The 13,848-nt window shown below is 34.3% G+C and overlaps 2 protein-coding genes across 2 annotated transcripts; both read left to right on the top strand.

The window, feature by feature from the left end:
* The first annotated feature begins 6,729 nt into the window (after positions 1-6,729).
* LOC115965355 (60S ribosomal protein L5-like) lies at positions 6,730-9,775 on the top strand. The gene is made up of 9 exons (XM_031084556.1): positions 6,730-6,830; positions 7,237-7,306; positions 7,417-7,508; positions 8,064-8,190; positions 8,287-8,366; positions 8,486-8,602; positions 8,741-8,878; positions 8,996-9,165; positions 9,418-9,775. The coding sequence occupies exons 1-9, from the start codon at positions 6,828-6,830 to the stop codon at positions 9,521-9,523; spliced, it is 903 nt and encodes a 300-aa protein (XP_030940416.1). The 5' UTR covers positions 6,730-6,827; the 3' UTR covers positions 9,524-9,775.
* Positions 9,776-12,382: 2,607 nt separating this feature from the next.
* Positions 12,383-13,494, top strand: LOC115964163. The gene is made up of 2 exons (XM_031083510.1): positions 12,383-12,626; positions 13,060-13,494. The coding sequence occupies exons 1-2, from the start codon at positions 12,472-12,474 to the stop codon at positions 13,289-13,291; spliced, it is 387 nt and encodes a 128-aa protein (XP_030939370.1). The 5' UTR covers positions 12,383-12,471; the 3' UTR covers positions 13,292-13,494.
* The last annotated feature ends 354 nt before the right edge of the window (positions 13,495-13,848 follow it).

The raw sequence follows: 13,848 nt of genomic DNA, 5'->3' as shown, positions 1-13,848 counted from the left end.
CTCTCTCTCTCTCTCTCTCTCTCTCTCTCTCTCCGACTTTTCTTCTTTCTTCCTCAATTTTTTTTTCCTCTCTAGCTCGCCGATCAGCTCCCTCATCCTTCAGCTCGTCGGCCAACTCTGCTCGTCGTTGATTCCATTCTCTTCGTAGTCGATCTAGCGAAACTCGATATTGTCGATCTCCGAGATATCAAGATCATAAAGAAACTCGACGATACCGTGGACAACACTGAGCTTGTGAAAGGCCTTGTTTTCGACAAGAAAGTGAGTCACGCTTCCGGTGGACTCACTTGTATGGAGAACGCGAAAATCACTGTCATCCCTCAGCTCGCCGATCTGTTCCGCCGACCCACCCCAAGCCCAATTGCCGATTTGTTCCGCCGATGTGTATTGTGTTGATTTTTGATTTTATTTGTGATTGGTGATTTTGTTTGGTCTGGGTTAAGGAAAAAGATTAAGGATTTGGGTTGGTGGTTTTTTCTTTCCTGCTATGGACTGGTGGTGGTGGATGTTGGTGCGTGTTGGTGTGTGTGTGTGTTTTTTTTCTTGGATGTTTTTATTATTATTTGAATGAGTTATTTGTATTATTTTAATCAAATAGCTAAAAATATAGCTCCATTGTTGTGGGGTGTAAAGAGGTAAAATAGATAAAGTGACTTTTGTCGATGTCAAATAGCTATATTTTTTGCTCCACTACTGTGGATGCTCTTATCTATGTCTTTACACCAATTAAGTATTGATATCACTCAATAGTCTCAATTTCATCACGAGGCATGTAAACTTTGACATTCCTCCCTCGTTAGTGTTCTTTTACCTTTATCGATCAATTGTCTCTAAGGGTCCGTTTGGATATCGCTTATTACTGAAAACTGAAAAAATTGTAGCAAAAGTAATTTTTAAATGTGTGAATGGTACCGTAGGACCTAGTTTTAAAGAAAAAGTTGCTGAACTCCGTACTTGTGGGTCATGTAAATAGTGCACGGGACCCACACTTAAAAACATTTCTGCTGGAAAACACGCAAAACACACTTCCCAAACGAAAGCTAAGTTAGAAGTTGCATAGATGAGTTTGTCTAATTGTCCTTGGATCCTTCTGACCATGCCATAATCGTCCAGTAGTCACCCAAGTGTTTACAAGTCTCATTGGTAATAGAATTAGTCACAATATCGATCAAGGTAACAATTTTGACATTTTGATTCAGTCATTTCCACCATAGATGACATAGAGATATATCAATGTGATTGCACCCTAAAACTATTAGCATTAGCCTTTTATTTAATAATAACGTGGACTTACTCTTAAGTTACGCATTTGATTGGTTTTATGGGTCTACCTTAAATCAAATTATTTTATAAAGTGCTATGATATAAGCCATACTTATTGCATCAATGTAAGTTATGTACTTAGGTTTGTTTAAGATCTGCTTATTTTGTTGAAACTAAAAACTTTTTGCTAAAAATATTGTAGATAAAGGTAAAAGTTAGCTGAAATAGTACCGTAGGACCCATGAATAGTATTAAAAAGTGCAATGGGGCCCATAAATAGTAGCAAAAATAAGCTGAGTAGTAAAATAAGCTGATTTATTAAGCTGGAGTCAAACGCACACTTACTATCGTGCTAGGACCATGTACTCAACTTCCATTATATACTTAGCAACACAAATCTATTTCTTTCTTAACCAAAAAACTATAATTCCATTAGAGAAACACATACTTGCTTCTTGGTGTCTTGTCATTTATATTTCTTGCAAAAAAAAAAAAAAAGATTTAAATGTATTATAGATCATTAAATTCAAAGCATAACCTCATGCTTTATGTGCCTTAAGGAGTACTTAACATTAGAGGTAAGCATCCACGCGATTAGTGGTGGATGAAGTAGGAGTGAGAATGTTGGCTCGAGTTATGCAAACACTTGCGAGAATTCGATACACCGAAAATCTTAGGATTATTCTACAAGTTTTGTCCATGGAGTGTGAGTCGAAGCCTATGATCTAGTTGAAAAATATTGTCAATGGACAACATGCAAATGTTTATGTATTCCCATTTATCGTTCCCAAGGGACATGTGATACCAAGTTAGTTGAAAGATGATTATTAATTCAAAGACATCTGTATCTCTTTGTTTTTATGGGGTAAGAAGGGCGTAAAAAAAATGTCTCAAGCACCAAACACTAACTTAGGCCTATTTGGATTTAGCATCATCCATAACTCAAATCTCATAACTCAAACTCAATTCTCATTACTCATTTTTCTAACTCTATTTTTTTCACTCACTCAAAATAAAACTTATTTGGTTTCATATCTTGATTCCTATAACTCAAAATTTTGCACAAAATAGTGGGATCCATTTACTGTACTACGTCAGAACTCAGAACGGTCCATAAGAATTAAAATTTGTTTGGTCCCTAAACTTGTTTGGTCTCTTCCTTCTCTCTCTTTTTCTTTCTTTCTTTTTTTTTTTTTTTTTTTTTTTTTTTTTTTTTTTTTTTTTTTTTTTTTCATTTTACGCCAGTCCTGAACTTCCATAGGAAATTGGCTCTTGTTTAATTCTTTAAATTAACGCAATCATTCTTATTGTTAAATCGGCATATCCATTTCAACATCTTCTATAAGATGGCCCGTAATGGATCAAGCTTATGGAATCTCCCTCAATGAAAACTTCCTACAATCCTATCCTATCTGCTCTTTGCAGTCTTGTATATATTGGTTTTGCTTCATCTAGCTCAAGCACCATGTTACTTCTTTTGCTAGCAGCTACACACACACACAAAAAATATATATATATATATAAAAAAAAAAAAAAAAAAAACAACCTTACATTGTCAAATCTTTCCCAGTATTGTAAAGCAGATAGTAGGAAATAAGATTTAGACAGAGCACACAAACTACAAACCCAGCACGGTCATACATTTCGATACTCAACAAAGTCTTGAAAAATTATTTTTAACAGAAAAAAAAAAAAAAAATCATTGAGCAACATCTCAATAAATACAACAATGGACATGAAAAAGAGAGTGGGAGAAAGTGAAGAACAGACCCAAAATGGCAAAATTGGCAGAATAGACCGTCGGTGACAGATCGTGTCCTTCTACAGTCAGCTCGTGTCTTCGGAAGGACAGCTTCACAACTTCGGATGCACCGGATTTTTTAGGGGAAGAAAAGTGAGAGGAGGAAGATAGAAGGTGGAAGAGTAAAGTGAGATGTGGGTGTGTAATGCTTTGAGAGTGAAGAGTGTTGTGGTGCGTTTGTTTCACCTGAAAACACTTTCAGAAAATTATTTTACACTCTTGTGTGTGTTTGGTAGCTATGGAAAATACAGTCAACGGAAAATCATTTACGCTTTGACCGGAAAATAAGCCACTATGAGCGTAAAATCATTTATGCTTTGATTTTACCTTCAAACAATTTTCGGAAATCACACCTGAAGAGAAAGAGCTCGAGCACACTCCTCACACGATCCAAAACCCATATCCAAGCTCACCTCAGCCAAGCTCACCTCAGCCAAGCTCCGGCCAGCCCAGATCGTGCCGCCCCATGGTCCAAAATCCATCTCTAAGCTTACCTTCAAACCATTTCCAGAAAAAAAAAAAAAAAAAAAAAAAAAAAAAAAAAAAAAAAAAAAAAAAAAAGAGAGAACCAAACCAAGAGCAAGAAGAGAGAGTAGAGTCGGCGAGATCGCGCACACCACAACCCCAAATTGCACCATCGCATCCAACCCCAAATCACACCACAACCCCAGATCGCACCACTGCACCCAACCCCAGATCGCACTGGTCTCGTCGCACCCCAGCACTGGCGAGATCGCACCCCCAGCACCAGCGAGATTGCACCCTTGACCCTCCCATACCCGATCTCTCTCTTTCTCGATCTACCTCTCCCTTTCCCTCAATTGTTGATCACTCTCTCTCCGTTTCACCGAATTTTTTTCAATGAATGTTTTGTTTTGATTTTTGTTTCTTTTAAGTTTATTATTGAAATTTTCTATTATGAAATTTCTTTGGAAGCTGAGAAAATGGTTGAGAAAATGTGAGAAACTAGTAGGAAAATAACATTTTCAGAATGCAACCAAACACTTGAAAATATTTTCTAAAATAATTTTCATAATGTAGCTAAACATTTGAAAATATTTTCTTTTCCCGAAAATATTTTCACCTGAAAATATTTTACACTCGGAAAATATTTTACACTGAAACAAATGCACCCTAAAAAGAAAAGCAAATGAAACAAAGCAAATAGAGTAAAGCCAACGGTCTTAAACTCCCAATGGGTCTGACGTGACCACTCACTGCCACAGGCCCTACAATTGCTAAATAATTACAATTTTGCCATTGAAACTCAATTCTCATAACTTGAAAACACTTAAAGCATTCACAGCAGTAAAGCTAAAAAATTAGCTATTTAGCTCCACCAAAAGTTACTTTATCTATTTTACCTACACATATGCTGCAGCAGTAGATCTATTTTAGTTTTTAACACAATAAAATAATATAAACATTACAATAAAATAATATATTTACTACAATAAAATAGTCCATCTCACTACAATAAAAACACCACAAACCGATCCACCACCACGACCAACCAAGAACAACCACCCAAAAACAACTAGCAAGCCAAGAACAACCACTGCCAAAAATCCAAATTAGCCAAAAACCACCACACAAATCACCAACACAGCCACACCACCACTGACCCACGAAACTCAGATACCATGAAACTCAGCCTCACTCCTCTACCTCACTTTCCTCTCCGAATCGATCTCCGGCGACGATCTCGATCTCCGACCACCATGTCCTCCGATCATCGCCCCCAAGCTCCTTTATCGAAACCGAGTGAAGAACTCGCCGATGAGTCCAATTTTGAAAAAATCATCTCTTCCAACGGCCTTGTCTCCATCTGTGGCTTCGGTTTCCTCCTCTTCGGTACGATCGATCAAACTGCACTTTCATTATGATCATCATTATCGCACTTTGTTTTTTGAACTTTGATCGTACGGTCAATATTTCTTTAGTGAACCAGAGAGAAGCGTGAGGAGTACGTTTCCTGATCTGATCAACTTTAGAGTTGTGAGACTCAATGGTTTTGGCGAAGTAGAGAGTAGATGAGGGAGAGAAAAAAAATGAGAAGGAAAAAGGAAGAAAGAAGAGAAGCTGGAAAGAGAAAAAGAAAGAAAGAGAAAATATTTTTTAAATGAAAGAGGAGAGAGAAATTTAATAAAATATATATATATTTTTTTAGATTTCAGCTACAGTGCACATCTATCTATAGATGTGCACTGTAGCAATGGAGCGAAAAAAAATAGGTATAGCTCCACTGCTGTATGAGTTTTTGTGTGTGTTTGGTGGAGTTAAAATAACTATATAGCTATTTAGCTCCACTGCTGCAAGTGCCCTAACATGTATTTTCAATTTTTATAACTCAAACTCATATTTTTGAGTTTTGAGTTATAAGAATTGAACTCAAGAATTTGTCCAAACACACTATATCTCAATAGACCCCACTTTTTTTGAGTTTTGGATGATGAAAACTAAGATATGGGTGATGAAAACAACAAAACCAAACTAGGACACAAAGGGCAATTGTTAATTTTCATCATGAGGATGCATAATTTCTGCTTAGGTTTTCACCTTGTAGACAAGCGTGCTCAAATCTTCTTACTTCTTCATGTTTAATATGTTAAGAATGAATTAATCTTCAATTTGTTTATTAAAGTATATTAAATTAAATTTGTTTTCAATATGGATTCTTACTCCTAGTATGAAAGTCACCAAGCTAATGTCTTTGATATTTAACTTGGATCTTACGAATGGATTAATCTTCTTAAGGAGGACGAAGGTCGTTAGACTTGTGTCTTAGATCCAACAATAACTTAATTGTTTTATTTGTTTTCAATATATATTCAATTCAATAGTTAAGGAGAGATTTTTGATTTATTTGAACCTTGAACATCTCTATTATTATGAACACCATGAAATGATAGTTAAACTACAAAGTTCTTAGTGTCCTTTAATCATATGAATTGTACCTTCTATATAGATTTTATTCTCCTTATTCATCGCTAAGGAATGCCGTCTTGACATCTAATTGATGCAATTCTAATTCTAACCTTGCTACCATTGCTACCATAGTCGTGATGACTATGATCATGACTTTATTAATTTCCAAATATCATTTATTTTATTATAAGTTATAACCAAATATTATAATGAGAAAAACAAAAATTATTTCAAGTTACACGAATCATCTTTTAAGACAAAATTTTACTGGAATACAAATTATAATATTATGTAATTATTTAAATTTAAACTTCTTGAAATTGTTTATAAATTTTGTAATTGAAATAATTTTTTGATTTGTTTATAATTTTACTATAGTATTTAATTTTGTGAAAAATTGGAATTGTATGATGTTTATTTGTCATTACTTCAAATTTTTTTTCTTTAATTTTTACTATTTATCATATTATTCAAAATTAGTAATATGATTAAAATATATCTTTAATTTCTGAAATTGTTTTAATTAAATAAAAAAATAGTATTAATTTCCTCAAAGTCACGTGAGCTCGACCACAGCAAATCACAAAACCCCTTCCACTCCACTCTTCAAAATGACCAAAATGCCACCGCGTCCATTAAAACCACAAAACCCTAGCGCGAAACAAATCTCCACCGTTAGTTCCATCCAAATTAATCTCATCCGTTCATATAAACTCTTTCTAGGGTTTATATTTCTCGCTCTTTTATAACACTCAGTCTCTCACAAACGCAGAGCCGTTTATCTCTCTCTCTCGCTCTGTCACTCGTTCTCTTCCTCTGAGTCTCAGATCCAGCAATGGTGAGTTTCTCAAACTGTAAAAGGGTTATCATTCATATAGTTTATATGTTTGTTCATGTTATGTTGGTTTGTTAGTACAAATTGTGATATAGGTTTTGTTTGGTAGCTGGGAAAATGTTCTAGAATCTTACACTCTATGATCGAATCCCCTGTTTTTCTGATATGGGTTTTGTAAAAGGGTTTAGTTCCATGTTGTCTTTGGTTTTTCTTTTCATTCTATGAATGTTGGGGTTAGTTTGATAGTACAATTTATGATATGGGTTTTGTTTGGTTGCTGGGAAAATGGTCGGGAATCTTAGGCTCTACAATATGATCTGCTGTTTTCTGATATGGGTTTTGCTTGCTTTCTCGGAATATGGGATTATTTCTAAATGGGTGTTTTTGAAATTTTGTTTGTTCATTTTAGGCTTTTGTGAAAGCTCAGAAAACGAAGGCCTACTTCAAGAGGTTTCAGGTTAAGTTCAAGAGAAGAAGAGGTATTGTAATTTATTGTATTGTATTGGGTTTGATGATTCAGAGTTCATTTTCTTTTGGGGTACTGTGTAATGTTTCAATCTGAAAGTATGAGTCTTTAAATGTTTTACAGAGGGTAAGACCGACTACCGTGCCAGGACTCGGTTGATTAACCAGGACAAGAACAAGTACAACACCCCGAAGTATCGTTTTGTTGTTCGTTTTGTATCCTTTTAAATAGTTAAATATTTATAATTTTATTGATATGTCTATTTTTTTTTTCTTGATTTGTTGATTATTGTTTGGTTTACATTTTGTTGAAGCTTGTGTTATTTTAGTTGTCTTCTTTTTATAAGACCTGAATTAAAAATAATAATAATTGCAATTATGGGTCACTTATTCTATGGTGAATTCATTGTTGAAACACACCCATTATCATAACAGTTGGTATGTATAAATTAATTGGTTTGCGATTTTTGTCAATGTTTAGAGCATTTATACTAGGGTTTGTTGGTTATTAGTATTTGATTGTTGGTAATACTGGTTGATGTGTTTTTCTTTTTGAGTTACATTTGATAGGGGGTTTTCTGTATTTTATCTTTAATGTTATGGGATTATGTAGTCTTTATCTGTTGTATATTCTTAGCATTGGTATGTTTATAATACTGGCTAATATGTATTTTCTTGTTGAGTTACATTTGAAAGGGGTTTTCTTGTATTGTATCTCGGGATTATGTTTGTATCTGTTGTTTATGGTTTGAACCTTAACCTTGGTATTAGACCAACAAAGATATAACTGCACAAATCATCTCTGCTAGCATTGCTGGTGATTTGGTTCTTGCTGCAGCTTATTCCCATGAGCTGCCACGATATGGACTTGAAGTTGGCCTTACAAACTATGCTGCTGGTAATTCAGTCATGGCTCTTTGAAAGCTCTTTCTTTTTTCTTTTCAACTTTTCTTGCGTGTGTTAATTTGAGTTGTAACTGTGGTAATGCATTCAGCTTACTGTACTGGACTCCTCTTGGCTCGCCGTGTCTTGAAAACACTTGAGATGGATGTTGAATACGAAGGCAATGTGGAGGTACTTTCACATATGCGTATCATTTTCTGCTCCTGTCTTACATATTAAGTGTTATCCTTTTCACTGCTTTGTTCCGAAAGCCTTTATGTGAATATGTGTCCATATTTGTTTTCCTTTAGGCTACTGGGGAGGATTACTCAGTTGAGCCCGCAGACACCAGGAGGCCTTTCCGTGCTCTCCTAGATGTTGGTCTTATCAAGACAACAACTGGAAACCGTGTTTTTGGTGCCCTCAAGGTATATCTCTAAATCAGAGCTTTGTATTTTTGTAACCTCCTTTGTTCACTATATGTCATAATGACTTATTAATTGTTGCATGATCTGGTTATGACTTATTAATTGTTGCATGATCCTGTTAATCCTAAATGATTACAGGGTGCTCTTGATGGTGGTCTGGATATCCCCCACAGTGAGAAGAGGTTTGCTGGTTTTGGAAAGGGTGATGGTAAGCATCTTGATGCTGAAGTTCACCGCAAATACATCTTTGGGGGCCATGTTGCTGGATATATGAGGGTATGAATTCAGATTTTGTGATCTCTCATAGCTTGTTCAATTGTTTTGTTCATTGCCTTTCTTATAATATATTGTAATATGATTTAAATTTTTATTGTTATGTTAAATTTGTTCCAGACTTTGATGGAAGATGAACCTGAGAAATACCAATCTCACTTCAGTGAATACATCAAGAAGGGAGTTGAGGCTGATAGCATTGAAGAGATGTACAAGAAGGTTCATGCTGCCATCCGTGCAAATCCCACACCTAAGAAGTCTGAGAAACAGCCTCCAAAGGAACACAAGAGGTGAGGATCATTGTTAATTTATTTGTGATGTTTTTGTTGTGTTACTGTGTTTATATTCATATATTATGTAACAAGTTTATTGTACTCTTCTGATCAATCTCAAATGAATACCCTTAAATATTTGCTATTTTAATTGAATATGTTTTGTTAAGCCCCATCTTGATCAATACCAGGAAAAATGTTTTCTTATTATTTTTGTGTGGTGTCTTAATCAGAGATAAGTTTTGACAATTCCTATGTGTTCCTTAACAGGTTCAACTTGAAGAAGCTCTCGTACGAGGAAAGGAAGGCCAAATTGATTGAGAGATTGAATGCTTTTAACTCCGTAGCTGACGATGATGATGAGGATGATGAGTGAAAGTAGTGTTGGATTCAGTGCTTTATATTTGTTGATTATCCATGATACATTTTGTTTTTTTGTCAACGAAACTGAGAACCTAGCTGTGTTTTTCTTTTTGTTAAATTTGTCATTTTTGCAGGTTGTCTTTCATCATCTAGATGTTTAACTAGATATGAATGTTAGTTTTGCATCAATTATATCAAAGTTTTGACTTTGTCATACTATTTAATACTGCTTATCTTTCATATTATGAATTTCCTGCGTTGTTGATCCTAGTTTCTTCTCTTTTCCCATGAATTGAGTGCTATAGAGATGCCTTTGCAAATAATTGGTTAGGAACAAAGTTTCTCCTTAAACTAGTTGGGAAAAAAACCTGGGAAAAAAACCTTTCAAACTCGACGAATATCTTTATATTGGGCATAAAATTTGAAAATCTAACTTTTGGATTGAATGTTTTTATGTTCTTTATTCTTGCAAAATTTTAAGAAGATAAAATGCTGTTAAGTAACCAAATGTTATATTTTTTTGGAAGGACCAAATGTTAAAATTTTAAATTTTGTGATTTAAAATTGTGCATGAAAAATAAGTTTTTTTTATCAAATAGTAATAATATCTATCCAATTTGAACGAAATAAGGGCACATGTAAAATGAGAGTTTCTTTTCAAATTAGTTTCTAAGACATATTTGCTATTTGTTGCTTAATTTCTGACAACATTTCTCAGTATTAACTAAAGTTTAGTGTTTGTTAATTGGTAATCGGTGAGGCCTGTTTATTTTCAATCTTTGAATTGCCTGCTTTGGTGAGGCCCTTCGTTCTTTTATTTTCAGCGCGTTTTAATTAGGCCTATAGCAGAATTTTGTTGTGCGAAATGTGAATGATTATGGAGATGATTGAAGCAAAGCAAAGCAGTATTCAGCAAAAAGAAAACGAAGAGTGTTTCCCGAAAACGCTTATGTAAAGTAATGGTGCAAAGTAAAAGCAGTAGAGGGTAATATTTGTAGAGACAATGTTAATGCTACCTTGTTGTATGATTTATGTTAAGTAACGATGCAAAGTGAAAGCAGTAGATAATAACATTCTAGAAACGTTGTTAATGATAAAAGTGATGTCAATAATAGTTTAATGTGTTTACCAAAAAAAAAAGAAAGTGTAATGTGAAAGTTAATAATAGTTTAATGTGAAAGTTACTATCAACTAATTAGGGTTGGTTTAAATTGTTATGGATATCGTTCCGTTCCGGCCGGAATGGCCGGAAAATTTCGTACCGGCAAACAAACTGGAACGGCAAGCCCCTCTATTCCACCTCAGGTAAGATTTCGGCCTGTTCCGGTGTGTTTCGGCAGTTCCGGGCTGTTTCGGTTAATTTCGTCCGAAATAAAAAATTCGGTCGGTATGAATTTGTTGCACAGAAAGTTGAACTTGGGAGTCTTGGATCTTCATAACAGACCAAAATCGATCCCATCGTTCCTTTCCACAAATACACTGTAGTCTTTTGCTTCATAAGATGAGTTGTAGAGGAATAACAGTATCAAAACTAGAGGAATGTTGTGGCTCATGCAGTCATGCTTAACAAATCTGGATATCCATTAGAGAGAGAGAGAGAGAGAGGAGAATACAGAAGAGAGAAAAGACTTGAGAGGAAAACTGAGATAAGTTGCGTGTGAGAGTTAAAAAATAAAAAGAAAGATGAAAGTCATGAAAAGGTGAGATAGAGTGTCAGTTTTAACGTGTAGATCTCATAAAAGATGGGATAGAATTCAAAAGTGAGTAGTGTAAATATCAAGGAGTTAGATACAGTAGACGTGTGTGGATGAGAGAGAACAAATTAAAAATAGGAAGAAAGTGAAATATGGTGGGTGAGAAAAATTATAATAATATAAAAAGTTGTAAATAGAGTTGGCTTGGGCGGTGTGCTTTAGTCAAATTATGAAGCCACTGTCCAGGCTTACTTCAAATTTGCCTTTGCATTAAAAAAATTAATTAGTATTTTAATTAAAATAATAATATTTTAAATGAATTAATTAGATTAATCTTAAAATAACAAATTTTATAAATGTATGAAAATATAACTTTTATGTTTTTTTTAGTATAAAAAGTAATAGGATATGAAATTATATATATATATATATATATTATTTTTTTGGAATCCGAAACATCCTAAAATGGTACACTGAAATTATCCGATACCGAAATATTTCGTTCTGCTGGACAAAACGAAACAGGGTTCGAAACGGTATTCATAACAATGAATGTTACTATCAACTAATTAAGGGTGGTTTAATGTAAAAGTAACGAACTAATAAGAATATGTTTTGTGAATAGTTTTGAAATTTGTTATAAATTGTGTCGTGTTTGTAGTATTGTTTCCTGTACACAGTCAACTTTGCAAATTACAGAACTGTACGGAAAAGAACAACACTTAATTATTTTATCTGTGGTAATAAAAATAATTCCTTTTTCAAATGGCAAGGCTGCAGAATAACCAAAATACTTTATTTTTTTACGTGATTAACTCTATTGCTTCCGCTAGAGCCAAAGACCAATACATATAGCAGTAAACATGTTGAAATATTGAGATCATGGGTTTAAAAGCTTTTGTCAACATTTTAGAGCTACCTTTAAGAGATTCATTTATATATTAACCCAGTGTGTGTGTGGGACGGGAAGTCTACAGATATTCAAAGAAATAGTTAAATACTCGAAAATAAAAAAAACATTTTGAAACAATATGATGCAGTCAATTTGGTTGGTTGGTTAATGATCATACAAATAAAGAGGGACTAAAAAGATATGAAAGGGTCCACAAGTTTGGAACCTTATCTGCTACCAGCCAATGGACTTCCATTCTCATTAACATCTTAAGCTCCAAACACTATCTACTTCCTAGAATTTTTCCCACATCAGCACAATTGACTTGAAAAGAAAGTGCCTTCTGGTTTTGAATTTAACTCAGAGAGGTGAGTCATGGGCCATTCAATATCCCCAGTACCATGTCCTCCAACGCCCATCTCAACCAGACTAGAAAGGAAGACTCATTCTCCATCTCTAGGGTTCCAAAGAGTCTGGGCTTGCCATCAAGGTTGCAATGATGACCTACATGATAAACTTGTCCATAGAAGGTATGTGGTGTTCATTCTACTAAATTTGCTTTTTACTGTACATGTGTATGTATATATGTTAAAATGTACATATGACTATGTGCGTAGTCTTTTTTTTTTTCAAGGTCGGAACTTATTTGGTGGCGAGTTTACAAAATTCAAGAATTAAACATTGACAAAAAATAGTTTGCCATATTAAAATGCATGGTGTTTGATATTAGTTAAATCCATGAATTATAATCTTAATTGCTTATGAAATGAAAAAGAGAAAGCAACAATGAATTGAAACTAGTTTTACAAATAAATAAAGGCAATGTAGCTTAAATCAACCAAAATTTTATATTAGAAAGAAATATGGAATCATATAAGGCAATATACCACATAAATGTAGCTCTTTAATTAGGAGATATATATAATATACATGTAACATATATGTGATACGTTCATGTTGTAGGACTGTGACCTTGGGTTTAGCTGGTGCAATGTTGAGCTTGAATGTTGGTGATCAGAGTGCAAATGCAGCAGCCAGAAGGGCTCTGCCGCCACCTCCGGAGGAGAAGAAAGACCCCAATGTGAGTGGTGTCCAGGCAAAAGTTCTAGCCAGCAGAAAAAGGAAGGAAGCTATGAAAGAAGAGACAGCCAAGCTAAGAGAGAGAGGGAAGCCAATTAAGGAACCAACCGAGTGATTCAGCTTGGTTAAGCTGTATCACTTTGAAAATTTTCAATGTATTTCTTCAGAACAATCTACAAGTTGTTATATTCTCTTTTGAGGGGAGGAGGGAATAATGTATTTAACAAGTATTATTAAAAAGAATCTCATTCATTTTGCTATGTGAGGTACAAAGTACAAACCACAGAACTCCCAGATTTTTCCTTTTTGGGAAAGCTATTAGTACCTTGCATAATTTTTTTTTTGGATAAATATAATTAGAGCCTATTTGGTAGAGAAAATGTGTGTTTGACTTGAGGGTTATGTAAATATGAATTATTTATTTATTTATAGTTTTCTGTTCTAAGAAATGCATGGTGGCAAGATTATAGTAAAAATTAGAAATAGGTAATGAAAACTGAAAAGTAATGTCAAAAGAAGGATTTTTTTTTTTTTACTATGAAGAAAGTGATTCACTTTCCATTACCACTATCGAAAAAAAAGGAGGGATTAGCTTGGTTCATGTGGACCATTGCCCATAGCCCGAGAATTAAAAGAAAGGGCAATGGTTGTTACAATGTTACATACAGAGTG

The sequence above is a fragment of the Quercus lobata genome, chromosome 10 (assembly GCF_001633185.2).
Source record: "Quercus lobata isolate SW786 chromosome 10, ValleyOak3.0 Primary Assembly, whole genome shotgun sequence".
Taxonomy (NCBI): Eukaryota; Viridiplantae; Streptophyta; class Magnoliopsida; order Fagales; family Fagaceae; genus Quercus; species Quercus lobata.
The sequence above is the reverse complement of the archived record's forward strand: the minus strand, read 5'-3'. Positions and strand labels throughout refer to the sequence as shown.

Bases quoted from the DNA above. Each gene is read 5' to 3' on its own strand.
- LOC115965355 (XM_031084556.1), top strand. The intron at 8,603-8,740 runs GTATATCTCTAA...AAATGATTACAG, and splicing joins GTGTTTTTGGTGCCCTCAAG to GGTGCTCTTGATGGTGGTCT. The intron at 9,166-9,417 runs GTGAGGATCATT...GTTCCTTAACAG, and splicing joins CCTCCAAAGGAACACAAGAG to GTTCAACTTGAAGAAGCTCT.
- LOC115964163 (XM_031083510.1), top strand. From the start codon at position 12,472: ATGGGCCATTCAATATCCCCAGTACCATGTCCTCCAACGCCCATCTCA. The intron at 12,627-13,059 runs GTATGTGGTGTT...TTCATGTTGTAG, and splicing joins GATAAACTTGTCCATAGAAG to GACTGTGACCTTGGGTTTAG.